Source organism: Schistocerca gregaria, chromosome 4 (assembly GCF_023897955.1).
Source record: "Schistocerca gregaria isolate iqSchGreg1 chromosome 4, iqSchGreg1.2, whole genome shotgun sequence".
Classification (NCBI taxonomy): Eukaryota; Metazoa; Arthropoda; class Insecta; order Orthoptera; family Acrididae; genus Schistocerca; species Schistocerca gregaria.
This window is the reverse complement of record NC_064923.1, coordinates 705,422,938-705,439,601: the sequence shown is the minus strand read 5'-3', so window position 1 is coordinate 705,439,601 and position 16,664 is coordinate 705,422,938. Positions and strand designations below refer to the sequence as shown.

The 16,664-nt window shown below is 44.2% G+C and overlaps 1 protein-coding gene across 1 annotated transcript in view; it reads left to right on the top strand.

The window, feature by feature from the left end:
* LOC126267875 (macrophage mannose receptor 1-like) overlaps window positions 1-16,664 on the top strand; it is an 89,338-nt gene that overhangs the window by 6,181 nt on the left and 66,493 nt on the right. The window contains exon 3 of the mRNA XM_049973184.1: window positions 11,417-11,704. Coding sequence (XP_049829141.1) covers window positions 11,417-11,704 — 288 coding nt within the window. The remainder of the gene's footprint in view (window positions 1-11,416; window positions 11,705-16,664) is intronic.

Below are 16,664 nucleotides of genomic sequence, written 5' to 3'. Positions count from 1 at the left end.
CAGGTGAGGTGGCAGTCGAGTGTGAGGCCAAGGTATTTGAGAGTAGGAGTGAGGTGGATAGAACGGCCATAAATGGTGAGGTAGAAATTATGGAGGCGGAAGGAGTGGGTGTTGCGGCCTATGATGATCGCCTGGGTCTTGGAGGGATTAACACGGAGGAACCACTGGTTGCATCAAGTGGTGAATTGGTCAAGGTGGGTTTGGAGGGTACGTTGGGACTGTTGAAGGGTAGGATAGAGAGCTAGGAAGGTGGTGTCATCAGCAAACTGGAGAAGATGAACAGGAGGGGGAGTTTCGGGCACATCAGCAGTATACAGGAGATAGAGGAGAGGGGAAAGGACAGAACCTTGGGGCAAGCCTGCAGAGGGGTAGAAAGAACGGGAGTTGGAATTGTGGATACTCTCAAAGGAGGGACGATGGGAGAGGAAGGAAGCAACGAGACGGACGAAGTTGATGGGGAGAGCATAGGTCTGGAGTTTGAAGAGGAGCCCGGGGTGCCAGACATGGTCATAGGCGTTCTGGAGATCAAGGGAAACAAAGATAGCGGAGCGAAGGGAGTTAAGTTGGAGGGAAAGAAGATTGTTAAGGTTAAGGAGCTGGTCGTCGGCAGAGAAGGAAGGCCGGAAGCCACATTGGGTAAGAGGAAGGAGGCGGTGCTGGTTAAGGTGGTGGTGACTGGCTGAGTGAGTGGCCGGCGTTTAAGTACACTCTCGGGGGCACCGCTATTGGCCACTGGGAGCACGTGTTCCACTGTGATGCCCCCCACACTAAAAGCGGACAGCTTACGGCGCGATGGTGCAGAGACCTCTATGGGTCTTCGACGTCCATGACGTCTAGCGCGGATTCAAATTCCGTGGCGCGCGGTACCAGACTTGGTGTTATTCTTCTGGTTCAGCCTGACACCTGCTTGTTTTTTACAACCAGCTTTAAGTGTCCGTTTCAATTCTGGTGGCTCTAGACGTGTACCTCTACATATTTTGGACTTATGATTGTTTTCGTGTAATCCAACAATACTGGGTCTTCCCGTCAATTTATGCGTAATATTTTATATCTGGATATATTAGTCAGTTAACAATATCTGCACAAAGCGTCGATGCTGTGCGTATCTTCTTCCATTTTGCTATCGCATATTTCTGGCGTTGCAATTTTTTTTTCATATACGAGTACATCAGCACTTAGGAATAGTTTCAGGGAGCTGCCGAAGCTATCTAACACACACTGATCAGCCAGAACAATATGACCACCTACCTAAAAGCCGGTATGTCCACTTTTGGCACGGGTAACAGCGACGACGCGACATGGTGTGGAAGCAGTGAGGCCTTGGCAGGTCGCTGGAGGGAGTTGGCACCACATCTGCACACACAAGTCACCTGATTCTCGTAGATCCCTGGGAGGGGGGCGATGAGCTCTGACGCCACGTTCAATCACATCCCATATGTGTTCAATTGAGTTCAGATCTGATAAGTTGGGGGGGGGGGGGGGGGGGGCAGCACATCAATTGGAAACACGTCAGTGTGTTCGTCGAACCACTCCATGATACTCTTGGCTTTGTGACATGGCGCATTATCTTGCTGAGAAATGCCACTGCCGTCGGGAAACATGATCGTCATGAAGGGGTGTACGTGATCTGCAACCAGTATACGATACTCCCTGGCCGCCGGGGTGCCACGTGAACGTTCCCTAGAGCGTAATGGAGCCGTCGCCAGCTTACCACGATCCCACAGTACAGGCGTCAAGGAAGTATCCCCCTGGAATATGACAGATTCGCGTCCTTCTATCGGAATGAGGAAGATGGTATCGGGATTCATCCTACCACACAACGCTCTGCCACTGTGCCTACGTCCAGTGCCGATCGTCACGGGGCCATTCCAGTGGTAGTTGAAGTTGTCGTGGGGTTAACATTGGCACATGCACGTGTCATCGGCTGCGGAGGCCCATCGTTAGGAGTATTTGGTACACTTTGTGTTCAGGCACACCCAGCGTGAAAGTGTGATAGTTCCGCCTCAGTACGCCGCCTGTCCAGTTTTACCAGTCTACCCAGGCTACGACGTCCGACATCTGTAATGATGTCTAGACGTGGTTTCGCTTTCGTTTAGCCACTTGTTGAAGACACTCGCCCGACAAGTAGTACAGTTCCCGAAATGCTCGTGCCGAGCCTCCGGACCATCACAATCTGCCCCTTGTCAAACGCAGATAGATCGCACTCCTTCCCCATTGCACACATTTACAACACGCTCACTGATACAATATGCGCCGTGCGTGTGTCTGACGAACTGTTATTCCTCGCCAGGTGACGCCGCCATAGCCTGGGTGGGCTTATTACGATAGTAGGCCGATCAATGCGTATCATCCACTTTTCGATAGCACCTTTCCTTTTATGAGGGTACGAAGTCTACTTGCGTTCGCCCATACATAGAAGTTTCGAAGACATGCGTACACTAGAGGCAACGGCTTACGAGGTGCAGCCTTCTTAAGGCGTTATCGTCTTTGGCCTGAGGTGGTAAGTCTGAGTGTGGATTAAGTTTTTCGAATCGGTGATATTTATGATGGTGAAGATCAGAAAGAAATATTCGTCTACACTCGAAAAATCAATATAAAGTTCGTGACAAAGATACTGTTTACTGTTGATTTTATGGGTTGGGTTGTTTGGGGGAAGAGATCAAACAGCAAGGTCATCGGTCTCGTCGGATTAGGGAAGGACGGGGAAGGAAGTCGACCATGCCCTTTCAAAGGAACCATCCCAGCATTTGCCTGGAGCGATCTAGGGAAATCACGGTAAACCTAAATCAGGATGGTCGGGCGTGGGATTGAACCGTCGTCCTCCCGAATGCGAGTCCAGTGTGCTAACCACTGCGCCACCTCGCTCGGCGCTGATCTATGAAGGTTGCTTTTCATTGGTAGATGCTGTGCAGCAAAAATAACTGCTGATATTGCTCTATGCGACTCTCTTCTTTATTTCCACAGTGTCTGGGGGAGGGCGATGAGTAGGGAGCTGAAGTATATTCAAATGGTTCAAATGGCTCTGAGCACTATGGGACTTAACATCTTAGGTCATCAGTCCCCTAGAACTTAGAACAAATTAAACCTAACTAACCTAAGGACATCACACACATCCATGCCCGAGGCAGGATTCGAACCTGCGACCATAGCAGTCCCGCGGTTCCGGACTGTAGCGCCTAGAACCGCACAGCCACCAAGGCCGGCATGAAGTATATTCCTACACTTCATACCGAAAGCCACTTCTAAGAAATTAGTATGCAGGCTTTCGCGATTAAAATGGCGTATAACCAGTGCGTCCATTCCCCCCTCCCTCCACCCAATGCCATTTTTCATACACGCTATGCAGAATCGTCCGGCTCACTTCGAATTCCTACTTGACGCACAACCATTGCACTGCCATCGGCGTGTCGCGGAGAACTCTTGTGTCTCTGAGACAACTCAGGCGTCAGGATAGCACGAGACGGCGTGTCTATAATTGGTGAAAATTCGGTGAGCAACCACTGACAGAATATACTATTACTGGCGTTCGCGTAGTGTGCTACACCGTTTCCAAATAACTGAACTTAGAGACTTGTCACAAGGAAGCCAAGTATAACACTACCGCTGCAGTTTACCTAAATATGACTTAAACGCACAGTATATGTTACCCTCCGGGAGGATTTTTAAAAGTTTGACCATGTGTTACCTGACAGACAGAGGGAATCGAACGTGAGACCCGTAATAGAAGCAATTGATAGACAACAGAAAGACTAAAATTTTGTAAGAAATTACAGTACAGAGCTCCTGTAAATGAAATATAAAACGGTCGCCAATCCAATTAGGCATAATAATGTGGAAACATTATTTTTAATGAATCTATTTTTACTCTTGAAAAAGTAACTTTCATAAATCCTTTCTTAACCAAGTGCAATGTACACTTGCAATAACGAGACGATCTACACAATGGGTAGCAGTAGTTATCACAGAAATGGAAAACAGACTTTAACCCTGTTAACCACAATATTCACTACTACTTTTCACTAATTTGGCACATGAATTGTTCCCTAGGGGCCGGCCGGTGTGGCCGTGCGGTTCTAGGCGCTTCCGTCTGGAACCGCGTGACCGCTACCGTCGCTGGTTCGAATTCTGAATCGGGCATGGATGTGTGTGATGTCCTTAGGTTAGTTAGGTTTAAGTAGTTTTAAGTTCTAGGGGACTGATGACCACAGATGTTAAGTCCCATAGTGCTCAGAGCCATTTGAACTATTTTTTTTTTTTTGTTCCCTAGGGCATACACAAGACTAAGTGGCATCTGGTAAGTATTAAAGTTTGACCAACACATAAATACACATCACAAATGCAATAAGATCATACTGTACACATACCTTTTATATATACTCTTTTAAATGATCACTTCTGGTTTCTTTAGCTAGAAAATAACTATTCAGTTTGGTTTTTTTCCTGTTATAAAAGAATGAAGTGGGGACCCACAAACCATCCCGTCTTTATATAGGCAAACTATACACACTTTTCAGAAATATTTTGCATTATGATAAAAACTGAACTACTGCCCCACTTAAGATCATTTGTCTTGCAACGTTTTATCATTATTTGTGCTGACAAAAGTCTCTGCAATTTCAGAAATGACTTCACGTAAAAGATCAACTTCAAATAGCAACAAAGCCAATGCAAAACCACTTTGGAAGCAAGTGATTTTCACTGAACATTAAAACACTGATATTTGTAAGATAGAAGCAAATCAAAACACACTGGAGAGATTTTTATAAATGCAACAGTAAGTCTCTCCCTTGATTTCAATGAAACCATTAATCTGAGTATCCACATTTATATATTTTTGCGTTCAGAAATTAGGCATAAGCAAATAACACAGATTATTATCAGTTTTCACACACAGAATACTCGGTGTTCAGTAATTTTGAGGAGAGGGCTCTGCTAGGTACCATGAAAGGAATAAATTCACTATTGGAACACAAAGTTAAGCAATATTTGAATTATTATTGCAAATTAAATCACACATACAAACTGGTTCATACTGTTATACATTTCTAACCTCTTGGATCTGGTGAAGTAGTGGCGCAATAGTGGTGGCGAGCACGTGGCAACTACCTGGTCTCTCCTTTGGCAGTAATCTGCTCTATTTAGTTCTTTTTGGCGGCGTGAATATCATTTTTAGAGCCGCTTCCAAAGCGGGAGTACCATTCTACAGCCACAATTACACCCGAGGCCATACCATCTCATATTAAGTAGTGGATGCCTCGCTCGGCACCTGCACTATTGACTGGTCGGCTGCTGGCTACTGACTGCCCACTGCGCTCTCTCGCTTCCCGCTCAGATTGAGCGCCAATTCCACCTTTTAGCTCGCGCCACACCTTTTCCGTAGTGGAGGGGAATCACTATGTCTTTTGTACTATACAATACAAAATCCCTAAGTATGAACCAGTTTTTAGATTGCAGTTTTTCATACATAAACAAACATATTTAATAAAATTCCATTATTTAAGCACACTATTACGTTAAACAATTTATACATCATAAGTACCACCTCCCTCCAATGATCCAAAGAGCTTAACAAGTAACGAGTAAACACCTCTTAAATAAAGTTGCACTGTACCTATTGCTCACAATCGATTGTTGTGTTACAAGCGGCCGGCCGAAGTAGCCGAGCGGTTCTAGACGCTACAGTCTGGAACCGCGCGACCGCTACGGTCGCCGGTTCGGATCCTGCCTCGGGCATGGATGTGAGTGTTGTCCTTAGGTTAGTTAGGTTTAAGTAGTTCTAAGTTCCAGGGGACTGATGACCTCAGCAGTTAAGTGCCATAGTGCTCAGAGCCATTTGAACCATTTTTTTGTTACAAGCGGAAGTATGACACCAGGGCGAGCGCGACGGCTTATCAAATGGGCAGGAAGTAACTGTCTGAAACTGCTGCACTTGTGGCTTATCTGTTCCTCCGTTACATACCGGATGGTCATAATTAAACTTCCCTACTTTAGAGGGTCACCATTAAAAGCAAATGATCGTAGTGAAAGATACATACATAGGGTAAAATTTTGTAAGAACATTTTATACTGAACCAGAGATGGTGAAATGTAGTATCGATTGTGTAGTAGCGTCGCTGCTCAACAGCGATCGCTGGTTCAAGGTGTTATGGGTAATGCGTTAGTGTAAGTTTACATAAAGCGATGTATGGAGGACTTTCAGGTGTAAAAGCGTGTTGTATCTGATGTGTGCTGGATGTATACCTACTCGCTACGGGCAGTAATGATTTTATTTACTAGATACCATACCGGAAATAATTAAGGTAAAGAAAGCTGTTTGTTTACCAATGCAATGCGCCTGTTCATAAGTGATGACTGAGACAATCTATAGCACTCACATCCATTGATTTTGTAAAAGTAATTGTTAATGTATAATCAGTTTATTGTGTGCCAATTGTGAGCATTATTAATTTTCAAAGAGCCACAATACAAGTTTGAAAGTTAGTGCCCTACCGTTACTGCAAATCAGTCAAGTCAATAATTGTTCCCAGATCCATGTCGTTTTGGATTAACTATTTTTCTCAATAAATTATTGTCTCAATCATATGCGATTTTATTAAAATGTACGCTAAGCACAGCCTTGCGCAATAGCTGTATGCTAACTATACAATTTAAAATACTAACAGAAACCAGTGCGAAGAGCATTACCATTGCGCAGATAAAGGTAAGAAATTTTATTATTTCAGGGATAGCAATCACTAAGTACAGGAACCATTATTTTCAAATAGATCAAGTTTTGTTTTACTACCAGGACCATTTTGAAATCAATAGTGTCGCATCAGATTTAGTTTTCGTGTTACGTAAATTCATGCAGTTTTGGTTTGACAGTTTACATTCTCGCAGTCAGAAAAGTTCAGTACAGGGGAAAGCGCATAAGCGACGAGATAAAATACATGTTCGCATGCCATTCCCATTCTAACTGATTTCTTGCAGGCTACAGTTAGTTACGTCACTGCAAACGAACATCTTTCAGTAGAAAAATGAAACTTTGTGGAAGCATTTGTAAGGACATGCGGAAGAGAAATAACGAATAAGCCATTGAAAGAAACACATTTTAATTTCCACATCAGAAGGTTGAAAACTGCTGATCTTGGTGGTTACGCAGTTTGGAACGATAGGCCAAGGATTCTGTTTCCTCCAAATGTGTTACGGAGTAACTGTTGGACCTCACTAGTAATGTGAGGCAGAACTCCTTCGCGCATCAAAACAGTTGAGTCCAAAACACCTCTCTCCCGAAGAGCAGAAATCACATGTTGGCGATGCATATCACAATAACGTGTCCCGTTCACGTTGCATATCCTCACTCCTTGGGGTCCGAGTTCCTCAAAGAAAATTGCATCAGTAATGTACTGTGCCGTTAAGCCACACTGTCACACTCACTGTGCAGGCGAATTTCATGAATGTTCGATGGTGGTCACGATCCCCAAATGCGACAATTATGAGTGTTGACTGCCCAAATGAGCGTACAGTGAGATTCATTATTTCACAAAACGTTCCAGGGTCACATGTCATCAACTTCAACATTGCAAGAAACGTAAGAGCAAACTCTACCCGAAGGTCTGCGTCAGTGACAAATGATAACGAGTAATGTGAAGCTTGTACAATGTCACAATTGTTCGCAGCACTATGCGAACAGTGGACCATGGAATGTTCAGCTGTCGCGACAGAGTTTGTGCACTGCTTGAAGCTCGCATAGTGCGTCCAACATTCTCAGCCATGGCGACAGTCACTTCTTGAACAATTTGTGGTGCAATTGGCCCTCGGCACCCCTCAGCAGCAAGTCGAATCATTGGCCGATCGTTCCAAACTGCGTAATCACGAAGATGACTAGATTTCAACCCTCTCATATGGAAATCGTAATGTGTTTCTTCCAATGATTTATTCGTTATTTCTCTTTCACACGTTTCCACAGAATTTCATTGACCTAAGATAGGGATACTCTCAAGTAGCGTAAGTTTAATTCTGAGGGGCGTTCAGAAACTGAAGAACATATTTTTTATCTGAAAGCAGGCTGGTTTTGTTCAGGATTTGAACACACCATATTATTCCCCACTCTTTTGGGCACAAAACATTATTTTTCAGCATAATCTCCATTCAGTGATGGCCTTACTCCACCTTACTGGAAAGGCAAGGAATCACTCTACTGATCGTTCTATTGTTCAGGATTTGAATACATCATACAGTATTATTACCCACTCTTTTGGGCATAAAACATTATTTTTCAACATAATCTCCATTTAGTGACGGCCTTACTCCACCTTACTGGAAAGGCAAGGAATCACTCTACTGATCGTTCTATTGTTCAGGATTTGAATACATCATACAGTATTATTACCCACTCTTTTTGGCACAAAACATTATTTTTCAACATATTCTCCATTTAGTGACGGCCTTACTCCACCTTACTGGAAAGGCAAGGAATCACTCTACTGATCGTTCTATTGTTCAGGATTTGAATACATCATATTATTCCCCACTCTTTTGGGCACAAAACATTATTTTTCAACATAATCTCCATTTAGTGACGGCCTTACTCCACCTTACTGGAAAGGCAAGGAATCACTACTGATCGATGTCGGAGCCAATAAAATAAAAGTGGTATAACTTTTGAAATATAAAATTTATTTGACAGATTAACGACATTCAGTTCTATTATAGTAGGAAAGATAAAGGATCCTTGTCTGTGAACAAGGACTGAGGTTAATGACAAAATTGGGAAACGACAATTTTAGGCCGGCCGATGTGGCCGAGCGGTTCTAGGCGCTACGGGAGGTTTTTTTTTTTTTTAATTCTGAATGACTAACATTATTGTTCAATTATCACGGACAATCGGTGGGTAAGCTCTACAAAAGTTCTGAACCAGTTTCATGTTAACCGTCTTACAGGCTGCCGATACTGTAGAGACGATGGTGTCAGCATCTGCTAATATACTCCGTTAGTTCCAGTCTGTGTGAATACTCTGATTAAATGCAGATGATTTTGGGGCAAGATCCTGATGTTATTTGGAGCTTAAGTCATTTTCCACCATACTTCACTCCCACTATGTCTCACAGACTTCACACTGACCAACTTATCGTCTTGCATGAGATACACACACAAGCACTCTCCCCCCCTCTGTCCCTCTCTCTATCCATGGCTGGTACTGGAGTGCCCAACGCTCGACACATCCTGATATAACAATGCAATACCGAGATGCGTTGCTACCATCACACTCTCTGACAAATATAAAACACCCATCTGTTCCTAAAGTTTCCCAACTGACAGTGAGCCAGCATAATAATAATTTACAAAAAAAAAATTCAAAGCTTGTTAAAAAGTGTTTACAGAAGCATATCAGATACAAAAAAAACATGTGTTAACTTCATTCACAGGTGAAATTTCGAGGTTACAAAAAGTCAGCATATTTACTAACACAAAATTAGGTCATATCTAAGGAAAATATTTGGACAAATATTCCATCTGTGTTATGGTGTTAGACAGTTTTCCTCCGAGGGGTCTTCACAACAGCAGGTGACAGTAACCGACAACGGTCAGTTTCACACGAGTTTTGAAGACATGACGTCCCACCTCTGTGCAGGAGCACTCGAATACTAAATTGTATTTCAGTCAGTAACACGTCAGAGAGTGAATTGGACCTTCATAAAAGCTACAACCTGTAATGAAGATGTCCTTAGCAGATAGGGGCGAAACTTTGGATTACTTCAATCAGTTTGGAAATTTGTGGTAAGTTCCTGTGGGAACGAACTGCCGAGGTCATCGATCCCTGGGTTTACACACTACTTAACCTAACTTAAACTAACTTACGATAAGGACAAAACACACACACACAGACAAATGTCCGAGGGAGGATCCGAACCTCCGACGGGGGGAAGCCGCGCGAACCGTGACAAGGCGCCTCAGACCGCGATTACTTCAATACATGTGATGTACACGTGCCGTCATATTTTCATCTTGTTACAATTTTTATTGTTATTGGCAATTATGGTTTTAATGGTAATTTATGTCGGAGGACGTATGACAGTGATACAGGTGTGATAATTTTTCTGCCGTTGATGATGGTTTAGAACCGAAACCGAAAGAAGGCTAAATAACAATGTCACAGACAGCACAGTGAAACTTCCTGGCAGATTAAAACTGTGTGCCGGACCGAGACTCGAACTCGGGACCTTTGCCTTTCGCGGGCAAGTGCTCTACCATCTGAGCTAGCCAAGCACGATTCACGCCCCGTCCTCTTCACATCAGCGCACACTCCACTGCAGAGTGAAAATCTCATTCTGGAAACATCTCCCAGGTTGTGGCCAAGTCATGTCTCCGATATCTTTTCTAAATCGTTTTGCCATTTGTTTTGATCTTTTGGTGACTTTATTAGTCTATAAACGATAGCGTCATTTGCATACAACCTAAGACTGCTGCTCAGATTGTCTCCCAAATCGTTTATATAGATAAGGAACAGCAAAGGGCCTATAACACTACCTTGGGGAACGCCAGCAATCACTTCTGTTTCACTCGATGATTTTCCGTCAATTACTACGAACTGTGACCTCTCTGACAGGAAATCACAAATCCAGTGTCATAACTGAGACGATATTCCATAAGCACGCAATTTTACTACGAGCCGCTTGTATGGTACAGTGTTAAAAGCCTTCCGGAACTCCAGAAATATGGAATCGATCTGAAATCTCTTGTCAATAGTACTCAACACTTCATGTCAATAAAGAGATAGTTGTGTTCCACAGGCCGGCCGGTATGGCCGTGCGGTTCTAGGCGCTTCAGTCTTGAGCCACGTGACCGCTACGGTCGCAGGTTCGAATCCTGCCTCGGACAAGGATGTGTGTGATGTCCTTAGGTTAGTTAGGTTTAAGTAGTTCTAAGTTCTAGGGGACTTATGACCATAGACGTTAAGTCCCATAGTGCTCAGAGCCATTTGAACCAATTTTTTTTTTTCACAGGAACGATGTTTTCTAAAACCATGTTGACTGTGTGTGAATAGACAGTTTTCTTCGAGGTAATTCATAATGTTCGAACACAATATATGTTCCAAAATCCTGCTGCATATCGCCGTTAACGATATTCGCCTGTAAATTAATGGATTACTCCTGCTACCTTTCTTGAATATTGATTTGTCTGCATATGTACGTCGCATCTATCGTTTCCTGCCCCATTCGAATAATTCCTTCGTGGTACACTTTTTTTATTTTTTCTAATTTTAATTTTATTATTTCTTAATGAGTGTACCATTTCCTACTTCTAAACTGTGTCACTTACTTTCATAAAGTTACGACAGTTAGGTGCGGTATGTTTCCCGATGCTTTACATTGTATTAGGTATCAGGACGTAGGTCAGCAGTTGACTGGTTGAAACCCTTGGAACTGGCCCACAGGCCCTGCGGCGAGCACAGCCGTGGAGTCGCACGCGCTGCGCCTGGGCTACGCGCGCTTCGGTGCCAGCCTGTACAAACTGCACCCGGAGGCGCTGGACTGGGAGGGGGCGCGCAGGGCGTGCGCCAGCGAGGGCGCGCACCTGGCCGTCGTCCACTCCAGCTACGAGGCCTCCGTTCTCCAGCGGCTGTTCGGGGCTCGCCTGCTCTACAAGGACTCGCCGCGCGCAGACTTCGCCTTCATCGGATTCCACGACCAGTTTAACGAGGGCCAGTACCTCACAATTTACGGTTCGTTCACTTTTTCATGCACATTCTTCACTATTATTTCTCGCTCGCTATGGCATGATCTTTATCACTGAAACAGGAAAATGCCACTCTCTACACCCGATTATTGCAACCGAGCATTTTAACTGAAAGGTAGCAAAGGATCACGTTAGAGAGCTCACGCAGATTTCATAACGAATCTTCTTCTCGGTGAGTATACATTACTTTTGGTGTTCCACAGGGTTCAGTAATGACACCATTCCTGTTTTTGTTATACAGAGCCTCCCATTCATTTTGACCACACGAAATCAATTTTCATAAAGAAGCAGAAAAATAGCAGTATTAGCTACCAGGGGAACATCAACCAACATGACTGCCTTTCTTCCATCTATGAGGTTTGGAACTTGGATAGTGGCAACTACACTACTGGCCATTAAAATTGCTACACCACAAAAATGAAATGCTACAGACGCGAAATTTAACCGACAGGAAGAAGATGCTGTATATGCAAATGATTAGCTTTTCAGAACATTCACACAAGGTTGGCGCCGGTGGTGACACCCACAACGTGCTGACATGAGGAAAGTTTCCAAGCGATTTCTCGTACACAAACAGCAGTTGACCGGCGTTGCCTGGTGAAACGTTGTTGTGATGCCTCGTGTAAGGAGGAGAAATGCGTGCAATCACGTTTCCGACTTTGGCAAGGTCCGTTTGTAGCCTATCGCGATTGCGGTTTATCGTATCGCGACATTGCTGCTCGCATTGGTCGAGATCCAATGACTATTAGCAGAATATGGAATTTGTGGGTTCAGGAGGGTAATACGGAACGCCGTGCTGGATCCCAACGGCCTCGTATCACTAGCAGTCGAGACGACAGGCATCTTATCTGCATGGCTGTAACGGATCGTGCAGCCACATCTCGATCCCTGAGTCAACAGATGGGGCGTTTGCAAGACAACAACCATCTGCACAAACAGTTCGACAACGTTTGCAGCAGCATGGACTATCAGCTCGCAGGCCATGGCTGTGGTTACCCTTGACGCTGTATCGCAGACAGGAGCGCCTGCGATGGTGTACTCAACGACGAACCTCGGTGCACGAATGGCAAAACGTCATTTTTTTCGGATGAATCCAGGTTCTGTTTACAGCACCATGATGGTCGCATCCGTGTTTGGCGACATCGCGGTGAACGCACATTGGAAGCGTCTATTCGATTTTCAATTGTGTGAAATCTTATGGAACTTAACTGCTAAGGTCATCAGTCCCTACGCTTACACACTACGTAACCTAAATTATCCTAAGGACGAACACACACACCCATGCCCGAGGGAGGACTCGAACCCCCGCCGGGACCAGCCGCACAGTCCATGACTGCACCGCCTCAGAGCGCTCGGCTAATTCCACGCACCAAGCGTGTATTCGTCATCGCCATACTGGCGTATCACCCGGCGTGATGGTATGGGGTGCCATTGGTTACACCTCAGGGTCAGCTCTTGTTCGCATTGTCGGTACTTTGAACAGTGGACGTTACATTTCAGATGTGTTACGACCCGTGTCTCTGTCCTTCATTCGATCCCTGCGAAACCCTACACTTCAGCAGGATAATGCACGACCGCATGTTGCAGGTCCTGTACGGGCCTTTCTGGATACAGAAAATGTTCGAATGCTGCGCTGTCCAGCACATTCTCCAGATCTCTCACCAACTAAAAACGTCTGGTCAATGGTGGCCGAGGAACTGGCTCGTCAAAATAGACCAGTCACTACTCTTGATGAACTGTGGTATCGTGTTGAAGCTGCATGAGCACCTGTACCTGTACACGCCATCCAAGCTCTGTTTGACTCAATGCCCAGTCGTATCAAGGCCGTTATTAGGGCCAGAGGTGGTTGTTCTGGGTACTGGCTTCTCAGGATCTATGCAGCCAAATCGCGTGAAAATGTAATCACATGTCAGTTCTAGTATAATATATTTGTCCAATGAATACCCGTTTATCATCTGCATTTCTTCTTGGTGTAGCAATTTTAATGGCCAGTAGTGTATTTATTACAACCGATACAAAAGAGTTACGAGTTTGCACCTGTAACTGTCCTTCAAAGTAGTCACCAGCGTTGTGTAGAACTCGTTGCCAGCGATGTGGAGAGTGTAGTATGCAGTTAGCAGAGCCTGTTCTGTCGATGGTGCGAACGGAACGGTGTAAAGTTATGGTGATTCTCGTGTACGACTGTGATGTTATTATCCTAACGCATTACGTTCCTCCACGGTAGACCGTATTATTGTTCGTTTCTGGAGCATCACCTGCGACCAGCTTTGCGAAAGAAGCGGCGACACTTTCTGCTCAACCCACCCATCATTTTGCACGACAATGCGCGGGCGCGTACAGCGCAAGCTGTAGCTTCTCTGTTCGGTCGATGGGTCTGGGAAGTACTGTACCATCCACCATACTCCCCGTATTTAAGTCCTTGTGACTTTGATTTGATTCCGAAGATGAAGGAACCACTTCGTGGCATTCGCTTCAGAACTGTTCCAGAGATACGACAGCCAGTAGACCGCTCTATTCGCACCATCAACAAAACAGGCCCTGCTAACGGTATACTACGTCTTTCACATCGCTGGCTACGGGTTCTGCACAACGCTGGTGACTACTTTGAAGGACAGTATCTCTTTTGCATCGGTTGTGAATAAATAGTTGCCACTATTTAAGTTCCAACCCTCGTATGTTCGTCATGAAGATACGAATAGCACCCTGTATTTTTTCGCTCGGTACTCTACAGTCATGTTATCAAAACTTATCCAAAAACGTATCACAGAGTACAAGATACGTAAACATAACATTATGAAAAAAAGTTTACTTCGACTCTCGTATATTAGCACACAGAGCAGGAACCCAGGTTAAGGTAACTCGTCCACTTGCTGGAGTTGACAGTAAACAGATGGAAACAAGAAAAGCGCGTACTGATTATCCAGTCAAACATCTTCAGTTGAAATTTAGTGTGAGTACAAACTGCACCAACGAAGAGAAGGTAGAAATGGTGCTCCTGTTTGGATAATGTAAGTTGGCAAAACAGTAATATGCAATAAAGTTTTCTTGTTTACAGTATGGGTATATGTAGTACACCAATTTACATTCCCCATAGATGAGTATTATTTCTACCTTTTCTTCGTTGGTGCACATCGCACTTAGATAAACCTTCAAAGCGAGGCAGTTGACTAAGAGAACAGAGTGTATTTTCCTTCTTTTTCATTTATTTAATGTCAGCTCCAGCAAGTGGACAAGTTACGTAACCCCTGGTTCCTGCACTGTGAGTTACTACAGGAGAGTCAAAGTTAATTCTTTGTTACGCTTTTAATGATATCATATTTATGTGAACGCCACTCTATAATAGTTTTCAAACTGGTCCCGAGGAGACGAATTATCTCACTGAATGAAACATATTGGAAGCTATTTAAAAATATTGTTCAGGTGCGGGTATGACTCTGAATCTGAGGGTTCCGAACAAACGTATAGCGACAGTTCATCCAGCCTGACAGTCGATAACCTCTACGATTTTTACCTGTTATCGACATTGATAATGGCAAGATATCAGTCCCAGGATTTCTGAGACTCTCGCGTTTGTTTTAATTTTAAGTCGAAGTCAGATAACAAATGACCTTCGACGCGGGACGTTCCTGCCTGTAGTAAGTGGCGTCGAACAATCAGTCCGAAAGCTCCCAAATGAAACAGCGGGTGATCTACGGCGTGAAAGGAGCCGTATTCTCACGAAAGCAAATGTTAGCAGAGCCCAACATGACCAGGGCTGAGCGAAATGGCCTGCGACCACTACACAATGAAGACACCATTGTGGTCCTTCCTGCTGACAAAGGGAATGTAGCCGTGATTATAGAATACGCGGACTATGATACGAAGACTTGCTCACTACTGGAAAAAGATTTTCATCGAAAACTCCGACGCAGTCCAACATCGAGAATGATAAGAAAGACGCTGAATTGAAGAGCTCTTCGTTGGAAGACATTGTTGTCAAGAATCTTCTCTCACGCGCAAGTGAGTATAAAGGGCGCACCTGCAACCTGCTGGCAGTCATACCACCTGACAATGGCCAAGGTGTGCCTGGCCGCAACCTCGTGTAATTTTAATCACTTGACTCGGCTGGAAGCTCGAGAAATTTTTATTCAGCAGTCTTCATCTTCCTCCTTTTGTACCACCTACCCCCGTGAGGGACTACTAATCACAGATCTATACACTGTACATTTAGTACAGGGTGGGTAAAGGAAAACTGGCCTGGAAAATATTTGAGGGACCTTAAGATAGGCAATATAACTTACACCATCCTTAACTGGGGCAGATTCTCAACATTAACTCATCAAGCCAAAAGAGTATTACACTGGGCAGTATGAATTTTCGCGAAAAGAATTGTTTTTATCTCCCGAACGGAATCAAAGAACGAATTTCTTTTGTGATGTGAGATGACAGTCACTAAAGTTTATTAGGCATTAGTCAGTTGGGCTGTTTAGCGGTCATACATTAATACACGACTTGGACGCAGCCAGTTCGCTTCTGTCTCTACCATTACAGTGTTTTTAAATCAACACTTTTTCTAGTGTGTTAATCCCGTACTCCATCTCCTGCTGTCCTTAACTAATTTTGTAATAATTCCTATCTACTGCCATCCGACATCCTCGGTAACTCATTTTGTATTTTCTAATCTCTGAAAGTTTCTACAATCTTTCCTCTCCGCTACTTAAGCGAGATATATACCTGGATGCAGCAGCAGAGTTCCACTTCATTTTCTTTCCGTACATTTACAGGAACTTCTCCAGTGCTGAGACAAATCAGATACTGCTAGAGAATTTTTAGCAAAGACAACTTTGTTGGTCTGTTCTAACTAAGCTGCAGTACCTCCGTCACTACTGTGTAATCTGTCGTCGTAGATGCGAACAATTCTTCGTCTCTTTTTCTCCTGTTCCTTCCTCGTGCTTTACGTTAAGCAA